Source organism: Protopterus annectens, chromosome 1.part0, assembly GCF_019279795.1.
Source record: "Protopterus annectens isolate FY-2018-M chromosome 1.part0, PAN1.0, whole genome shotgun sequence".
Lineage (NCBI taxonomy): Eukaryota > Metazoa > Chordata > Ceratodontiformes > Protopteridae > Protopterus > Protopterus annectens.
Window position 1 is genome coordinate 1,535,592,747 of NC_056725.1, and position 16,458 is coordinate 1,535,609,204.

The window sequence follows — 16,458 nt, forward strand, 5'->3', positions numbered from 1 at the left end:
TCTCTCAGTGGAACTACCAAATTCATAGGTGATATCCATCTGAAAAACATAGTCATGGATTCTTAAGAAGGATGAATGTTATGAATAACTGTTAGGTGTATACACATAATGAACAGACAGTTTTCCTTTTTGCTGTTTGGAGTTATATTAGGGTTCATTAACTCATTAGCAAGTACTAGGCAATAGGTTTACTGACCATTACAAGCATAACAAATAAACAATATTCAGAAGTTCCCTTCACTCTTAAGGAGGACAGCATATAATAGGCCCAGGAAGAATGTGAGCCTGCCCTTCTAGTTGCCTATATTTACCTTGACAGTGGCAAGAATGCCAGTAAATGAATGGTGACCCTTTCATCTGCTGGTACAAACTAACTGAATAACATCCAGCACTGTGCTTGTGCATATCCCAACAACAACCAGGGACCTGTCTTTTGCGTCAGCTCCAGAGTAGGAGAAAAACTACCTTCAACTGAAAAGTCCATCTTCAGAACCAGTGCTGTGTATAGAGGTAAGTCCAATGAAATCTGGGTGATACTTGTCGACTCCGACAGAAGGCATAGCTCTGTCTCTAGCAATGAGGCAACATTCCATGTCCCAACACTCAGTTTCTATTGGCAGAGTCTAGTCCACCTTAATCCAGCCTGATCCTGCCTGTCATTTGATTGGCATCGCACATGGTATCCCACCCTTCACTTTATGGGTAATGAGTCCATAACAGCTACATGTAGCTTTTTAGATGAAATACCTTTGCATCATTTTTTGATATGTCATAAACTGTTGACTAACTGATACATACCTTTGGACTTGGAAATAACAGCTGGCTCAGACGCTTGACCTCCTGGTGATTGGACAACAACTTTTCCTGATTCCTAAAGAAAGCAAACAGAAAAAAAGGGAGGGGTGTGGAGATGATAAGAGAGTGGCCTACTAACCCTCAGAAGAATTTTACCTTACATCTGTAGGATTATGCCTTGTATCAGTAAGAAATTTACTTTAATATTTGTATACAATGCAACTACATGTGCCTACTATCATACAATACCCAACTATTATTATTGTAACTGTGCTGAAATTGTCTGTGATTACTGTTTTACTATATTTATGATTACTTTTTTAATTTACTGTATATTATCTACCTTTTTGGAGCTTTTGTCCTCGGGCCTCTGCTGAAAATAGGCACCTGCCTAGCCAGACTTACTCAGTCAACAAATGTTAAATAAATAAATAAGTAAATAAATATTGTATGGATGGTGAATACATACTCTGAGCATGCTTCATGGCTGCAGTAAACATTTTTTCAACAAATATTTTCAAGTCTTCAGACATTCTATTCATATCTTTAGAACATTTTGTAAAACAAATTATTTACATTATCATCTCATGAACAACAAATTATAGTATTAGTAAATGACTGATGTCACTTAGCAAGAAGCAGTATGATTTACGGATTGCATCACAGAACTGTAAAGCTGGAATAAAAGTAGCCTAGATTAAAGGGCACAACTAATGCTTACATATTATGTTAACCACAGAGGTAAGATGTTAACTTCCACAGCCTTGTGTTATATATTTCACCGGGTTCTGACTGTAAGTGAAACAATTCTTAACATAAATATGGGTGTCTGAATGTAAATTCTGCAGAAGTAGATATAAATAAATTTGACAAGGAACTCTTCTTAGTCAGTATGTGCAAACATGGCAGTTGCTGGTAGTGAAACTCAAGATGTTTGTTAGATTTTCATCTGTATAACGAATGTTAAGTTGTCATTCTCGCCTTCATTCTTGCTGGATGGGTTCGGAGCCGATCCTCGGCTCCGACTCGGCCTATACTATAGCTCAAGAGCTATTTTTACCGGCTCGAGGCAGCCCTATAACCCACAATACCATGCGCTAACTCCCCAGATCTCGTTTGCCGCTTCGTTGCGAGGTTGTCTTTTTTTTACCAGCTCAGGTCAGTAAGAGATTTATTCTATTTAACTAAAATTTCAGGTAGTTTCTCCAGTTAGTTACCCTTGTTTAGGTCACTACTAATTGTACAACCCTTTTTGTAGCCCTGTTTCCCTTCTCTAGTTAATTTTTATCTTTGGGCCTACGGGCTTTACCTTAGTTTTCCCCACCCCTTATAGTGTCTGTGTGTGTGGGTTTTAGTCAGTTCCCTTAACTTTCCTAATTTTAAGTTGAGTGTATGTGTGGACTGACTGTGTTTACTGTGGATAGGACTATGTCCAAAGACACTAAGGTCTCGGGATTCAAGAAGTGTGACTCCTGCTGTCAGAAAATGTCTCTGACAGACGGTCACACTTCTTGTGTCTATTGCTTGGGGCCTTTACACCTGCAGGTCAAGGGTTTAGTTCAAGAGTCCTGCAGGAGAGGCGTAATAAGCTCATCCTAAGGGGCTTGTTAAAGCCTGATGACTCCCCATCCAAGTCTGGCTCGGGGAAGTCTTCAAAAACCGCCAAACCCTCGGCTCCAGCTTCTGAGTCGAGGGCTGGCATTATCGAGATGGCTCCGACATCGGTTCCATCTGGATCCGAGGTGGGTAAACTGGTATCCGCTCCGAAACCAGCATCGGAGCCGACCCCAGCGCGCAAGCGCTCTAGACCTCCCTCGATAGACTCCATCCGATCGGCTCTGAGATCCCCTCTCCTATTGGAGCGGAGTCATAGGGCTCACTCATCTAGGTCATCCAGGCTCTCTGATCACGACATCGAGAGGGTGGTCAGTAGGCTCATAAAATCTCAGGCACTAGCCCAAATGCTCCAGAGCCCATCTCACCAGACTGTGGCTCCTTCGGTACCGCCATCGATTCCTCCTCCGACTCACCTCTCGAGTTCGGAGCCGGAGTTTGTCGGAACCGTAACCTTACCCATGTCGGAGCCGATACTCCCACCTTCGGCTCTGGTGTTGTTGGCTCCGACCTCTTCATTGGTTCCATCCGTGGAGAGGTCTGGGCGCCGGGACTCCATTGTCGGCTCCGAGGGGGTGAGTGGCATCGGACCCTTGTCCGACCCCACTCTCCCTCTCGGAGCTTCGGCTCTGGTTAGTTCGGCCCCGACATCATTCTCGGAGCCTTCTCTGTCGGTGCCGGGGGCGGTTCCAGTCTCTTCGGAGCCGGGACTAACTTTGGTATCTGATAGGGGAGCCTTCGAGGTGATGAGGAGCGTGCTGGACCCAGTGTCCACTCCAAGGTTAAGTTCTGCAGCTCCTCCCTCTACAGTGCCTGTTACGGTCTCTGGCCACCTTCCTATATCTGACAGCAGAGATCCGAAGCATAGGGTACCCACCTTGGGTGTCTCCTCCTCTTCCGAGGGCTCCCCTGAAGTTTCAGGGGAACCCCCTAGGAAAAGAAAGTGCAAGAGGAAGCACATAGACTCCCCCGAGTCTGTCACGTCAGACACCGACTTGGATGAGTCGGAGGGTTCCCCCAGATCCCCCTCTGAGGATGTCTCTTTCTCAGACATCCTAGAGATCCTAAAACAGAGGGGAAATTGGTCCACTCTCAAACCTTCTGAAGATGAGTCAGTTTACCTTGACGCTTTTGGATCTCGCCCTTCCACCTCCTGGGTGTCTCCCCCTTTCGACTCACTAATGGAGGTAGTGGCTAGAAAGGCATGGGCAGCTCCTGACTCAATGGAACCTACCCCTAGGAGGCCTTCTAAATTTATTTCTGCACCAGAGGACAAGTCCTTTCTCATCAAAGGCGTTTCAGTTGATGCTATGGTGGTAGCAGCAGCCACTAAGAAGGAATTGGCTGATCCTTCTGTACCTGTTCATCCTCCTAACAAAGAGTCCAGGACCATGGACAGGTACGGCAAGCGGACATTTGCTTCAGCGACCTTTACTATGCGATCGCTGAACTATTTATGTCATTTCACCCGCCTTCAGAGAGACCTGCTCAAAGAGCTGGGTGAAACGGTACAGGATCCTTCTGCTGCAGGGTATCAGGACAAGATAAACTCCCAGCTGGCCACCCTGAACTCCATTGTTAACTCCTCCATGCGGCTTATCTCTTACGCAGCCGATGGAGCGAGTAGGGCCGCTGGCACAGGTGTTGCGTTGAGACGTCACGCTTGGATGCAACTCTATAACTTTGCCGATCCCTTCAAGGCGTCCTTCACCAACACCCCCTTTGATGGTTCAGAAATGTTTGGACCTCAGGTGAAGAATACCCTCACCAGATGCGAGCAAGATGGTAAGACTCTCTCTGCCGTGGGAGTCCATTTTTCCACACCTTCTAGACCTTATCCTAAGGGACAGAGAGGTGGAAAGATGTGGTTCCGCAAACCACAGGGAGTCGCGCCTGCCGCATGTGGTGAATTTCCCCCTAGAGGCAGAGGGGGGAATAATAACAGATGCCACCCCAGGAGCAGAGGGGGTCCACAGAACCAGGGTTCCAGGGAATCTTTCCCTGACCAGCCCTTTCAGCATCCCTGAGAAGCTGCCCGACTGTCCGCCTTCAGAGGCAGTCGGGGGAAGATTATCTCTGTACCCAGAAGCCTGGCAATCCCTCTCCCAAGACACATGGGTACAGAAGATCATATCCGAGGGTTACAAAATTCCCTTCACTTCCCCTCCGGTACAACCGCCAAGACCCCTACCAGATGTACCACCCACACAAAGGGGTCAGGCTCAGCTAGAAATAAAAAAGCTGTTAACAAAAAGAGTCATCCAGGCAGTCCCAGCAGATCAGCTAGGATCCGGAATCTACTCCAGATTCTTTTTGGTACCAAAAAAGACTGGAGACTGGAGACCCATTTTGGACCTCAGCAGATTGAACAACTCTGTACAAAAGACAAAATTTCGGATGGTAACACTGCAGTCCATTCTACCCTTTTTGGGCAGAGACAACTGGATGTGCTCCTTAGACCTCCAGGACGCGTACTATCATATAAAGATACACAGGCGCTCCAGGAGGTTTCTCCGCTTCCGGCTGGGAGCCAGTCATTATCAATTCAGAACCCTGCCCTTTGGTCTCACCACAGCCCCCCGGGTGTTCACCAAATGCTTGGCAGTGGTCATGGCTCACCTGAGACAAAAAGGATTCCAGGTGTTTCCATATCTAGACGACTGGCTAATTTCCGCTACCACCAAGCAGCATCTTGTAATGGCCAGGGATTACACTATTCAACTTTGCAACAGTCTAGGTATTTCTATAAATTTTGCAAAGTCCTCCTTGTCGCCTTGTCAATGTATAAACTTTATAGGCGCCGTATTAAACACCACAGAAATGTCTGCAACATTACCACCTCAGAGAGTGTCAGACATAAGGCGGAATGTTCAGTCCCTGTTTCAGCCCAACAGAGTTCAAGTCAAGCTAGTATTGAAAGCGTTAGGCCTCATGGTAGCGGCGATTCTTCTACTCCCATTAGCCCGCTTCCACATGAGGCTCCTTCAGTGGATGCTGTTTTCTCAGTGGTCCTTTCAACAGCTACCAATGACTCACAATATTTTGATAACCCCTTCTTGCAAAAATCATCTCTCCTGGTGGATGGTTTCCCCTCAGCTTTTTCATGGCAGACCCTTTGTTCTCCCCCCCCCAGTTGCCACGGTGACAACGGATGCCTCCCTGATCGGGTGGGGGGGGCATTATCAGGGCAGGACGGTCCAGGGCACATGGCAACAATCAGAACGCCACCTGCACATAAACGTCCTGGAGATGAGGGCGGTGCTTTTGACGTTGCAAGCCCTTCAGAGCTCTCTTCCCACAGGGACTATAGCAATTCAAACGGACAATATGTCTGTAGTGTGGTACATAAACAAGCAGGATGGAACAAAGTCCTACCCCCTATGTCGAGAAGCACTCAGACTTTGGCAATAGGCGATTTCCTCTCAACGGTTTCTGATAGCAACGCACATCCCCGGGAAGTCCAACGTCATAGCGGACAGATTGAGCAGAACTATCCTCATGCCTCACGAGTGGTCTCTAAATCAAGCGGTAGCAGACAGAATATTTCAGAAGTGGGGCCAGCCTTGCTGCGATCTTTTCGCAACTCCTCAAAACAGCAAGTGCCTCGACTTCTTCACACTCTTTCCTCTACCAGGCCATCCCCCCAGAGACGCTCTTGTTCACATTTGGCCCCGGGGTCTTCTATATGCCTTTCCTCCCTTGCCATTGATCCCGCAATTAATTCAGAAAGCAACCGCATTGAGATCCAAAATTATCCTCATTGCCCCGTTTTGGCCTCGACAAGTATGGTTTCCGTTTCTGCACAGTTACCTACTGGAACAGCCTTGACATCTGGAACCCCTTCTGGATCTGTTGACCCATCTCACGGGCAAACTGCATCAGTCTCTTCATTCCCTCAACCTCACAGCTTGGTTGCTCCACTTCCAGCCTTAGCCAGGCTTCCCCTTATTTCTCCTCCTGTTCGTGATATCATTCTAGCTTCCCATAAGTCCAATACTAGGAAGACGTATGCGAGTAAATGGAAGCGTTTTTCGCATTGGGCACAAACTAAGTCCCTAGATCCTTTTCATGCATCCATTCATAAGGTTCTAGATTTTCTGGCAGAGCTTTTTTATTCAGGGTCATCATCGGCCACTATCAGGGTACAATTAGCGGCCATTGCTAATTTTCATGTTGGGCTCTCAGAAGCAAATATTATGTCCCACAAACTTTGTAAAGCCTTCCTCAAGGGCATCTTTTTGCTTAGACCTCCAGTTAAAGATCCACCTCCACAATGGGATTTGAATTTAGTTCTAACCTCATTGATTCTGCCTCCCTTTGAACCTGCAGCTTCTTGAATCCCTTTGGAATATGAATATAGCACAGAAAGAAGGTGTATTGGCACAATACTGAAAGATCCACAATTCATAAAAAAAAAAAAAATTACATATGTGTTATTCCATAGATTCATGGGTTAGTAGGGAGGTAGCCTGGGTGGTCCTGTAGAACCTAGCCATGCAGCCCAGATAGTTTAGTGAGTGGATTTGTTACCCTGCATGATGAAAGTTAAACCGCTTACCCTGGAAGTAAATTTATGCATGTCCATCCAACTGTCAAGACAGACATGAAGGTTGAGGTCTTTGGAGCAAGTGATTTTAGTATTACCTTTATTTATGAGGTGGAGAAGGTCTAGTAGGACAGGATTTTTCATGGCCTGGAAGGTAAGGCAGAGATCAGCACACAGGAGCTGGTACAAGACAGAGAAAAGCAAGAGGGTTTTATTCTATCGGGGTAGCTAAAGTATCTTAGTCCTTTTTTTTTTTTTTTTTTTTTTGAAAATGTTGCATTTTTTTTCTAGTTGGGTAAGGTTTTTGGAATGGTACCAAATGGCACATTGTATTCTATGATTTGTCAATGAGGGTAGAACAACTGGGGAATACACCATCCTTGGACCTATATGATACATTTTTGGGTAAGGTAGAATGATTTCCCTTCTATAACTGATATACGATTATCAAAGGATAACTCATTGTTGATAAAGGTACTTAGCTCCCTAATGACTACATTAATTAGAGTCTTTGCAGATATGAATGTCTGTGGAGGAGTCAGTAATGGCACCCAGTTTACATATATCAGCAAATCTGGTAAGTCATAGACCTTTGGCATCTGATTTTACAGGAGAGGAGTAGATGCCAAGCTCAGGAGACCAAAGACAGAGTCCAGAGAGACACTACTTGTGGCATGTCTTTTAGATGAGAAGGCGCCACCAGCTCTCACTGCATGCATTACATACTCAGTGGGCTGCAGAGTGACTTACATGGTACATGCACCAACAGTAGCTTAGTACACCACACAGTTCAGCATTGTAGGCTTCCACAGTAGTTACACATTGCACAGGTACATTAGGTCACATCAGTAAGGCAGGGCACACAGTGTCACAGCATGTGCAGCCAATACCAGTAAATCATTACTATCACACTGAGGACTCTGTCTTGGTTGTAGAAGAGCATTCAGCATTGTAACTTGTTCATGTTTCATTTTGTTAACCAGGGTAAAATAATGGCCTCTTTGGACTATTTACAAGTTTAGCCAATGAGTACAAAAACATAAACTGCAAAGTATAAGATCAACAATACACTGCAATCAAAGTAAATATGAGAGAACAATTAGGTATACAGTACAAAATTGATTTTGTAGAATAATTAGGTATAATATCATTAAGTTTCAAACAATGAAATATGAAGAAGAAAGCAGAGAAATAGATGCTGAGGAAGTATTTAGTTACAGAGTGGAAAGAGTGAGTGTAGCCATTATAGAAAGTAAAACTGGAAGAAGTTAATGTTAGTAAGATAATGCTATAGATAAGCAGTAATGGCAGAGGTTGGAGAAAGGTGTATGCTGTATACTGGATGAGACACATAAAAATTGTAGTCTGTACACCCTTCAGATAAATACTACTGTCATTGTTTGGAGAAAGGGAGGAAATCACTCCAGTCTGAGAGCTCTGTAGTGCTTGGATGCACGTAGTATTGTCTGGTGTGGTTACAATGTTTGACAAGGACAAACAGTGCATTAAAGTATCATGACATACACCCTACATAGATATAGCACACTCGCCATTGCTAAACTGGCATATATATATATATATATATATATATATTTAGGGGACATTGCAAGGATTATACAGCTTACCACACATACACAAACTATGATTATGAGTGGACAGACAACTGTGCAGTTCAGAGAGTATGTAGGTAGCACCTGTTTGTTGCCCATTCCTGTTTGCAGTGCAGTAAATTTCTGCAGTGAGTGACTGATATCACTGCCCTGCCTTGTTTTCCATCTGTTTTGAGATATAGTTCTGTATATACAGCCAATACCTGGTTGTCAGTGCCTCACTGCTACTAATGTATTGGCAGCAGTAGAAATGGTTTACAAGTAATATTTGGCTGCCTGCTTTATTTAGACTGCACTATGTGAGCATGTTTACATATCTACTGATGCTTCCACTATGAGTCGTCAAAGCTCAACCTGCCAAGGATCACAATCTCTGAACTCTTTTTTTTGTCTTGTGATAGCGTGAACACTTGATCAAGAGATCTCAGTCCCTTTTGCAACATAAATAGGACATGTTGAAGGAATAGGTATGTATCACAGAGAATACTGCTTCTATGAAACCATCCTCAACTCTATGAAGGCTAGGGACTCCCCAGATGGACACCACAGCATATACCTGGGGAAGACTCTTCAGCTGTTGTAACTTGAGGGGGATAATCTGGCCAAAATTGGCCATACTTATGACATTTTCCATAGAGAGAGGAACACTGCACCTTTGGTGTCCCCCTGTCTCTACATATAGTGCAGTGACAATTTGTACAATCCTTGGAAAGATTATAAGTAACAGAACAGTTATAAAATGTTAATGGCTGACCCTTATTATATAATATACTTTTGTAATCTCTTATCTTAGCAGAGTTATCTAAATGTAAATAAGAGAGCTTTACAAGGTTCAACTCAGCATCACCACCCCTCCCCCCACTGCAAATACCATACTAATATCTCAGTTTAGGCCTGGAAAGAACAAATTTGCAAAATTCTTTCATAAAAGACGCATCATTTACCTATGGAATGAAAAAAAAAAAAAACAAGAAATGCCAGAGTTGTAATCATAACTAGTAAACAACGTTCAAGGAGTATAATATATTTCCTTCTCATATCTTTCCAAAAAAATGAAGAGCATCAGTAGTAGTCTCAAATGCTACATCCACACTTAATCCTTGCTTATATATATATATATATATATATATATAAATATATATACATATATACATATAGTGGTCTCTCCAGCTGCTGCATGTGCTTTGCGAGATACATGCCGAATGGGACATTGTACTCAATAATGGACCTTATAAGGGAAGAATACAGGGATTTTATGACCTCCTTGTCCCTGGATGAGATACCCTTACTTGTGAGGTGGGCCATGTAGAAAGCTTTCCATACAATGGAAGCAACATGATGGTCAAAAGTCAGGCTGCTATCAATCTGGGTGCCTAAATCCCACATGACTGACTGCGTGCTTAGAACGTTGTTATTAATGTGATAATTTGTGGGGACATCTCTCTCCCCAAAGGGGATGATGATGCATTTTTTTGTATTCAGCTTGAGGCCATGTTTCTGGCACCAGTCATTTGTTTGGGTAAGACCCTCTTGGAGGATGTCCACATCACTAGGGGAATTGATGACAGCTCCCAACCTTCAGTCATCTGCAGACTTGGTCAGCCTTAGCCCACTAGTTTTGGCCTGTACCTCAGAAAAGTATATCCCTAATAACAGAGGTCCCAAGACCGAACCCTGGGGTACGCCACTCGATATGGTTCTACTGCTTGAGATGGCTTACCCTATTTTGATTAGGTGGGTTCTATTTTGACTACGTGGGTTCTGTCAGTGAGCCAGTTGGCTACCTATCTGGTAACATATGGATTGATGCCCAGTTGAGAGAGTTTATCTATTATGCCCAAGTGGGGAATAGTGTCGAAGGCTTTGGCCAGGTCAAGGTAGGCAGTGTGCACTGTCTTCCCCTCATCCATGGCTTTGGTGACTCTCAAAAAAGTCGACCAAATTTAACAGACATGACCTCCCCTTGATGAAGCCAAACTGTGTGTGAACGAGTGTTTGGAGGTTGCCAATGTCCTTGTTTATGAGGTTTATGATAATCCATTCCATGGTCTTGCAGATCAGGCTAGTTAGGCTTATGGGTCTATAATTTCCCGGATCAGTGGATGCTTCATCTTTGTGTAACGGGATGACAGTGGCTGTCCTCCACTCAGCTGGGACAAAACTGGTACTCAGGCTTTGGTTGAATAGGGTGCCTAATGGTGCTGCAAGTTCCTGCCTGAGTTCATGTAGGATGCAGCCTGGGATGTTATCAGGTCCCATGGAGGCTGTATTTTTTGCCTTTGAGAGAGCACTGATGACTTGATCCCTAGATATAAGGAGAAGGGGGCAGGTACTGGGAATGTCCTGACTTACAGATGGGGGGGGGGGGGTAATATTTTTGCTGAATCTGTCAGCCAGCAAGTTTTCTATATCTACAGCATTTGTATATGTGGTGTCCTTGACCATCAGTTCTAAACAGATCTGGGTGCTACCTTTGAGATTACGGATATATGTGAAGAAGACCTTATGATTGTCTCTAGTAGATGTGGCCAATTTGGACTCAAAGTTTTCTTTGGAGGATTTCACTAGTGCTCTTATTTGCTTGTTTCGGCTAAGGAGAGATTGCTTCCAATTGGGCACCTGCTCCTTCTTGGTCCTGGTCAGCAATTTTTTTCTTCTGTTATAGAGTTTATTTATTGCAGATGTCCACCAAACAGGTTTACTCTTCCTTTTGGAGGATGATTTATTCCTGTCAGGTATTCCTGATTCCATGCATCTATATAAATGTTTGTATAGAAATTTGGTATAGTTTTGGATATTGGTGCCAGTTCCTAGAGAGGGGGCTGTGAAGCTGTTTATACCATCCCTCAGGAGGCTATAATCAGCTTTGGAGAAGTTTTTTTGCTTGATCCTAGCTGGGGGGGGGGGGGGTTGGGGGAGATGGTGACTTCAAACGTGACCATTTTATGGTCAGATCTTACAAAGGAGGATGATACTGCAGGGATGCTGCAGTGGCTACTCATATTGGTTAATACCAAGTCCAAGATATTATCACCTCTTGTGGAGTATCAACTAGCTGTTACAAAGTATTTGCATTTACAAAATTGAGAAATCGCTGGGTATTTGTTTTCTGGCAAGAGTAGTTCTTCCAGTCTGTGTTTGGGTAGTTAAAGTCACCCAGGATCAGGGTAAAGGGTTGAATCTTGATAGATTCGAACAGGACTAGATAGGCAATTTGGGCATCCTGGGTCAGATTTGGGGGCAGGTAGCTAGCTATTATTTGTATAGGGGTCTTGTCAATAGTTAACTGCACCTGGAGTGTCTCCTGTGCATCATACTGTTTGACCAGCCTGGAGGTGTGTATGTCTTTAATATATATTGACACCCCAGCTCCTTTGGCTTTACTACCCACAGTTTGGGGTCTGAATGTATGATAGGATGAGTATCCAGGTAAGGCTGGGGTGCTGTCCGCAGCTTTGAACCATGTTTCTGTGACCACACAGATATCAGCATTTTCCAGGGTTAGAGATGCTTGCAGTGAGTGCAATTTCATGTTTAGACTCCTAGCATTTAGAAGCATGATCTTTAATTTGTGTTTTGTTGGAATTTTATGTTGGTAGTTTTAACCTCATCACTTTTCCTAAAAAGGCACTATGGGGAGGCAAGAGCCTTTGCCAGAATCCTGAAGCCCAGGAGAGACAGAGGCAGGCCATCTCTGGCAAAAGCATCATGATCCATCAATCATATCTTCCCAAACTGTCAGGTACTGGATCCCCCTGGAATGAACCAGAAACTAAGCCAGTTGTTAAAGTCAATCATTTTCTGTTTGTATTCAGGCATCATTCTGGGTGACGGTAGAATGCTGCTTAAGGCTAGGGACATACCAGCCTGAGACACATATTCAGTGAGTTCAATCATGTCTCTCTTCATATAGTCCAGGGAGGTAAGTCTCAAGTCATTCACACCAACATGGACTATGATAGAGTCATAACATTACCTGTTGTTGAGACACTTGAGTGCGTGTGTGATATGGTTGATTCTGGCCCCTGACAGACAACTAACCGTGACTTTCTCCTTATCCAGCCTGGTGAGAGGCACATCTGTGTGTCTCACAATGGAGTCACCTATGACTAATATGTTGGGTTTATGATTTATGGTTAAGCCTTAGTGGTTGTGAGACAGAGGTGTGTGAACTATGAGTGGCGTGTGGTGTGGAGGGCTGTGGAGATCGTGTGTGTTATTTGCCTTGGAGGTTTTTGCCTCAGAGGTCTCCTTTGTTTGGGTATGTTTTTGATGAGGACCTCCACATATGTGGGTGTGTGTTGTGTAGGAGTGGGTGGTGTTTGAGGTGTAGTGATTATGTTGACAGCCTTCTCAGTGCCAGATATGCTGGCTTGTGAGGGAGAGAGCTTGAACTCTAGGTTCCTAATGTAATTGCATCTCTCGCAAATTGTGTTCCTAGGTGGTAGTAGTAGGTGGTTATCTGGTTACATAAGGCAGTTGCTACACTGTCTCAGGATGCCCATATCAACCAGACTGTCTGGAGAAACTGTAGGAAATTGTCCATCCATATTTTTCAGAATCCGAGAGAAAAAGCCAGGGAGAGCTAAGGGGTTAGCCTAAAGCCCAAGTACTTAAACCAAAACTAAGTGGCTTAGAATAACACTTACAATTTAAACAGGCTATAAACAAGCAGTGTGTGTGTGTGTGTATATATATATATATATATATATATATATATATATATGTTTGTGTTTCTTTCCTACTGAGTCAAGGACAGTCTAGACAGGTGTGATCATGTGTTTCTGCTTTTTGTATAATACTTCATTATGCAAGTATAATACTTTCTCTAGAATGCAGAATTGCTAAATAAAATGTAAAATGCTCTCTGTAATATCAAGCAACAGCTCACACACACACACACACACACACACACACACACGAACAGAACCCTATTACAGACACACACACACACACACACACACACACACAAACTATAATTAACAGTTTATGTTGTTCAACTTCTGATTACATAAGGGGTTTCTAATTTTCATTGGAACAGGCATTAATGAATGTGCTGTGCAGTCTTTATATAGACGTTCCCCGGGATTCATGAAGCTCGGCGCAAGGCCGGAGTAAGGGCTGCGCCGGCGGTGCAGTGAATAGCCGGCATAGTAGCGCCATATGCATATTAATGAGAGTGCACCGCAACCACAGACACGTGCGTAGTGTACGTGAGCGAGCCCAAGTAGGATGCGTCCGGAGGCGTGGCTAAGCCGGCATGCGGTGAGCAACCTAATGTGCTGACTGCCACGGTCCGCCCATAATAGTAATGGCAGCAGCCAGGGCCCGTGCAGAATGAAACGCACGTAGAGTATGCAACATAGTACCCGTCCCAACTAAACGGAGAAGCAAATACAACCCACGAAGGCTTAAGTGTACCCGTCCAAGGAGCAAAGGATACGCATGAGACCGCGTTTGTTCCGCAATGCACCGTCAGTGGTTATACTCAGAGAAGGTGTACAGCAGCATGTCAGCGCGCCGCACCGACATAGGAGTAGCGACTAAGGTCACCACCTGTCCCACTTTGCGAGGGCAGTCCTCTATGGGCAGTTGTGTCCCGGAAAAAATATTAAAATGGCAAATGTGCTAAGATTGTAGGACATAATGATATCCCGTATTTAATGTAATGGTAGCATGAATTGGTTATTTCTGTAACTGAAATACCTAAATGACACAAGAAACAGAATAAGCAACCAAACTGCCACAACAATAAGCTTTTATTTAGGCAAACAAGTGAAGTTCTATGCTATATAGTGACCGTGTGTATGTGTCGGCCTGTAAACTCAGATGTGAGTCCCGGAAATATCCCACCTTGGCAACTGGAAAAGGTGGCAACCCCAGTAGCGACATGGGCATGGTCACCAGGGTTACCAGCTGTCCCAATGTGCCGTGGACAGTCCCTCATTGGACAGTTGTGTCCCTGCAAAAATCGAAAAAATGGAAAATGACCTGAGATTCCCTGCCAAAATATTCCCGCAATATACATGTAATAGTAGCATAAAACATATAATTTGTATATGAAACACATACATGGCATAAGAAACTGAATAAGGAACCCAAATGCTAACAGAATAAGCATATATTATGGCAAACAAGTAAAGTCCTGTCAACTTCACTTACTGTGGGTATGTGTTGTCCTGCAAAATCCGATGTTCCCACAAAACATGTCCCACTATGGTCACTGGAAAAGGTGCCAACCATAATGGTCACAAGCAGTAGTGACAGTACATAGCCGGGTAGCTGTGTTGACATAACAACAGGAAGGAACCAAGATACCTTAAACACAGGCAAACATGTGCATAGCAGCATATCCCACACCCAGCAACGTCTCTGTCGCATACACTGGATGGCGTATGTTGAAGTGTAATATCCAGAAGCAGAACCCATGCATTCAGATGTAATACACAATAGCCTCATTGTAGCATGTAAGTCCCACCCATGTACACCTGTGCACCCAAACCTGCTAGCATCCGTGTGCAGCTATACACCTACACACAATGTGCATACCTGAAATGTGGTAAGATGTTTGTGTTAGGCAGTGCCACGCGGGCAAATACATACCCCACATGTCACCAACCCACCTCAGGTACAGATATGGAAATGGCTGCATGTGAATGTGTCTGCAGAATGTGAACATCCCGCATGTGGTATGTACCCGTCCACACCATATAGGTTTGAATACGACACGGTGCACATAACTGTACACATGTGGACAAGTCGGGTTGTTGAACCACCGCATCGATGATTAGCTATGCAGAGAAGTCGAACACATATAGCGGAACACGTGCCTACCAAACAGGACGTCCTAACAGGGTGCTAAAGGCAAAGAAGGGGAAGGTGGGACATCACATGTGGAGAGTAGCGTTGCCGGACGGCCAAATACACACGGTCAAGGTAAAGGATGGAACAACATGCATATGGCCGGATGGATGTTGTCCGAGAAATATATATAGAAACACATATGAAGTGCCAGTTTAGACTCGAAATACTATATAATGCATTGAATTGTACCGTACAATATGGCAGTAGAACTGATCATGCATGTAATTGGTGAAGCTAAGCTGTAGTGTGATGGAATTCTGACCCTGGCAGTAACCAGTACAGCAGGCTTATGTCTCTCAGCATTAATTATCTGCTGGGTGACAGAAAAATAAATGTATGTACATGCATAACATCACCCCTTCCCCTGAGGAGGATGGCCTTGTGAGCTCTATCGAAGATAAGAGTACAACTCCTTACCAGAGAGACAAAGCAACGTATTAAGAAATGAACTGACTACTGTATCGGAACAGTCCAGGGTCCTTGAAACAGCTACAATCACAGAAGGACACTGTAATTGACCAGGTGCCTTGCAAGGCTGTGTTATTCTCATGGGAAAACATTTTAAAAGCACGACCTCAGCACCCACGTATGTATAGACTATTGCGGACCATAGTGATGGAAATGCCCTGTGACCGACCACGTCAGTAAGGTGGGCAAAAGCTGATTGTAAACACTATATAAAGAAATTGCTTACTGTATAGAGTCAGACAAAACTCTCATACTTGGACTGTATATTATTTTGCCTGCCTGTGTACACTACTAAAACGTTGTGAACCCGAGCCTCCTGTGTTATTGACTGTCACTTAGAAAAGCCTACTGATAACTACAGTCTGGTTTTAAAAACTTATTTGACATTGTGATCCTTCTTATCCGGAATTTCCTTGGTAAGCTACAGGTCAGAGTGCATGGGTGGTTAGACATCTGCGCAGGAGAATTTGCCTAAATGGTTCTTCTTGAATGAAAAGACCTCCGACTGAATTGTTGTGTGTAAAGAGGCTGTCTACCGTCTGATCTGTGGCTGAAAAGCGG

The 16,458-nt window shown here is 44.1% G+C and overlaps 1 protein-coding gene across 7 annotated transcripts in view; it reads right to left on the bottom strand.

Annotated features, from left to right (window-relative positions):
• Positions 1-16,458, bottom strand: part of FAM227A (family with sequence similarity 227 member A) — a 1,098,330-nt gene that overhangs the window by 27,428 nt on the left and 1,054,444 nt on the right. For all 7 annotated transcript variants that reach the window (XM_044067984.1, XM_044067970.1, XM_044067965.1 and 4 more), the window contains one exon: positions 799-871. In XM_044067984.1, coding sequence (XP_043923919.1) covers positions 799-871 — 73 coding nt within the window. The remainder of the gene's footprint in view (positions 1-798; positions 872-16,458) is intronic.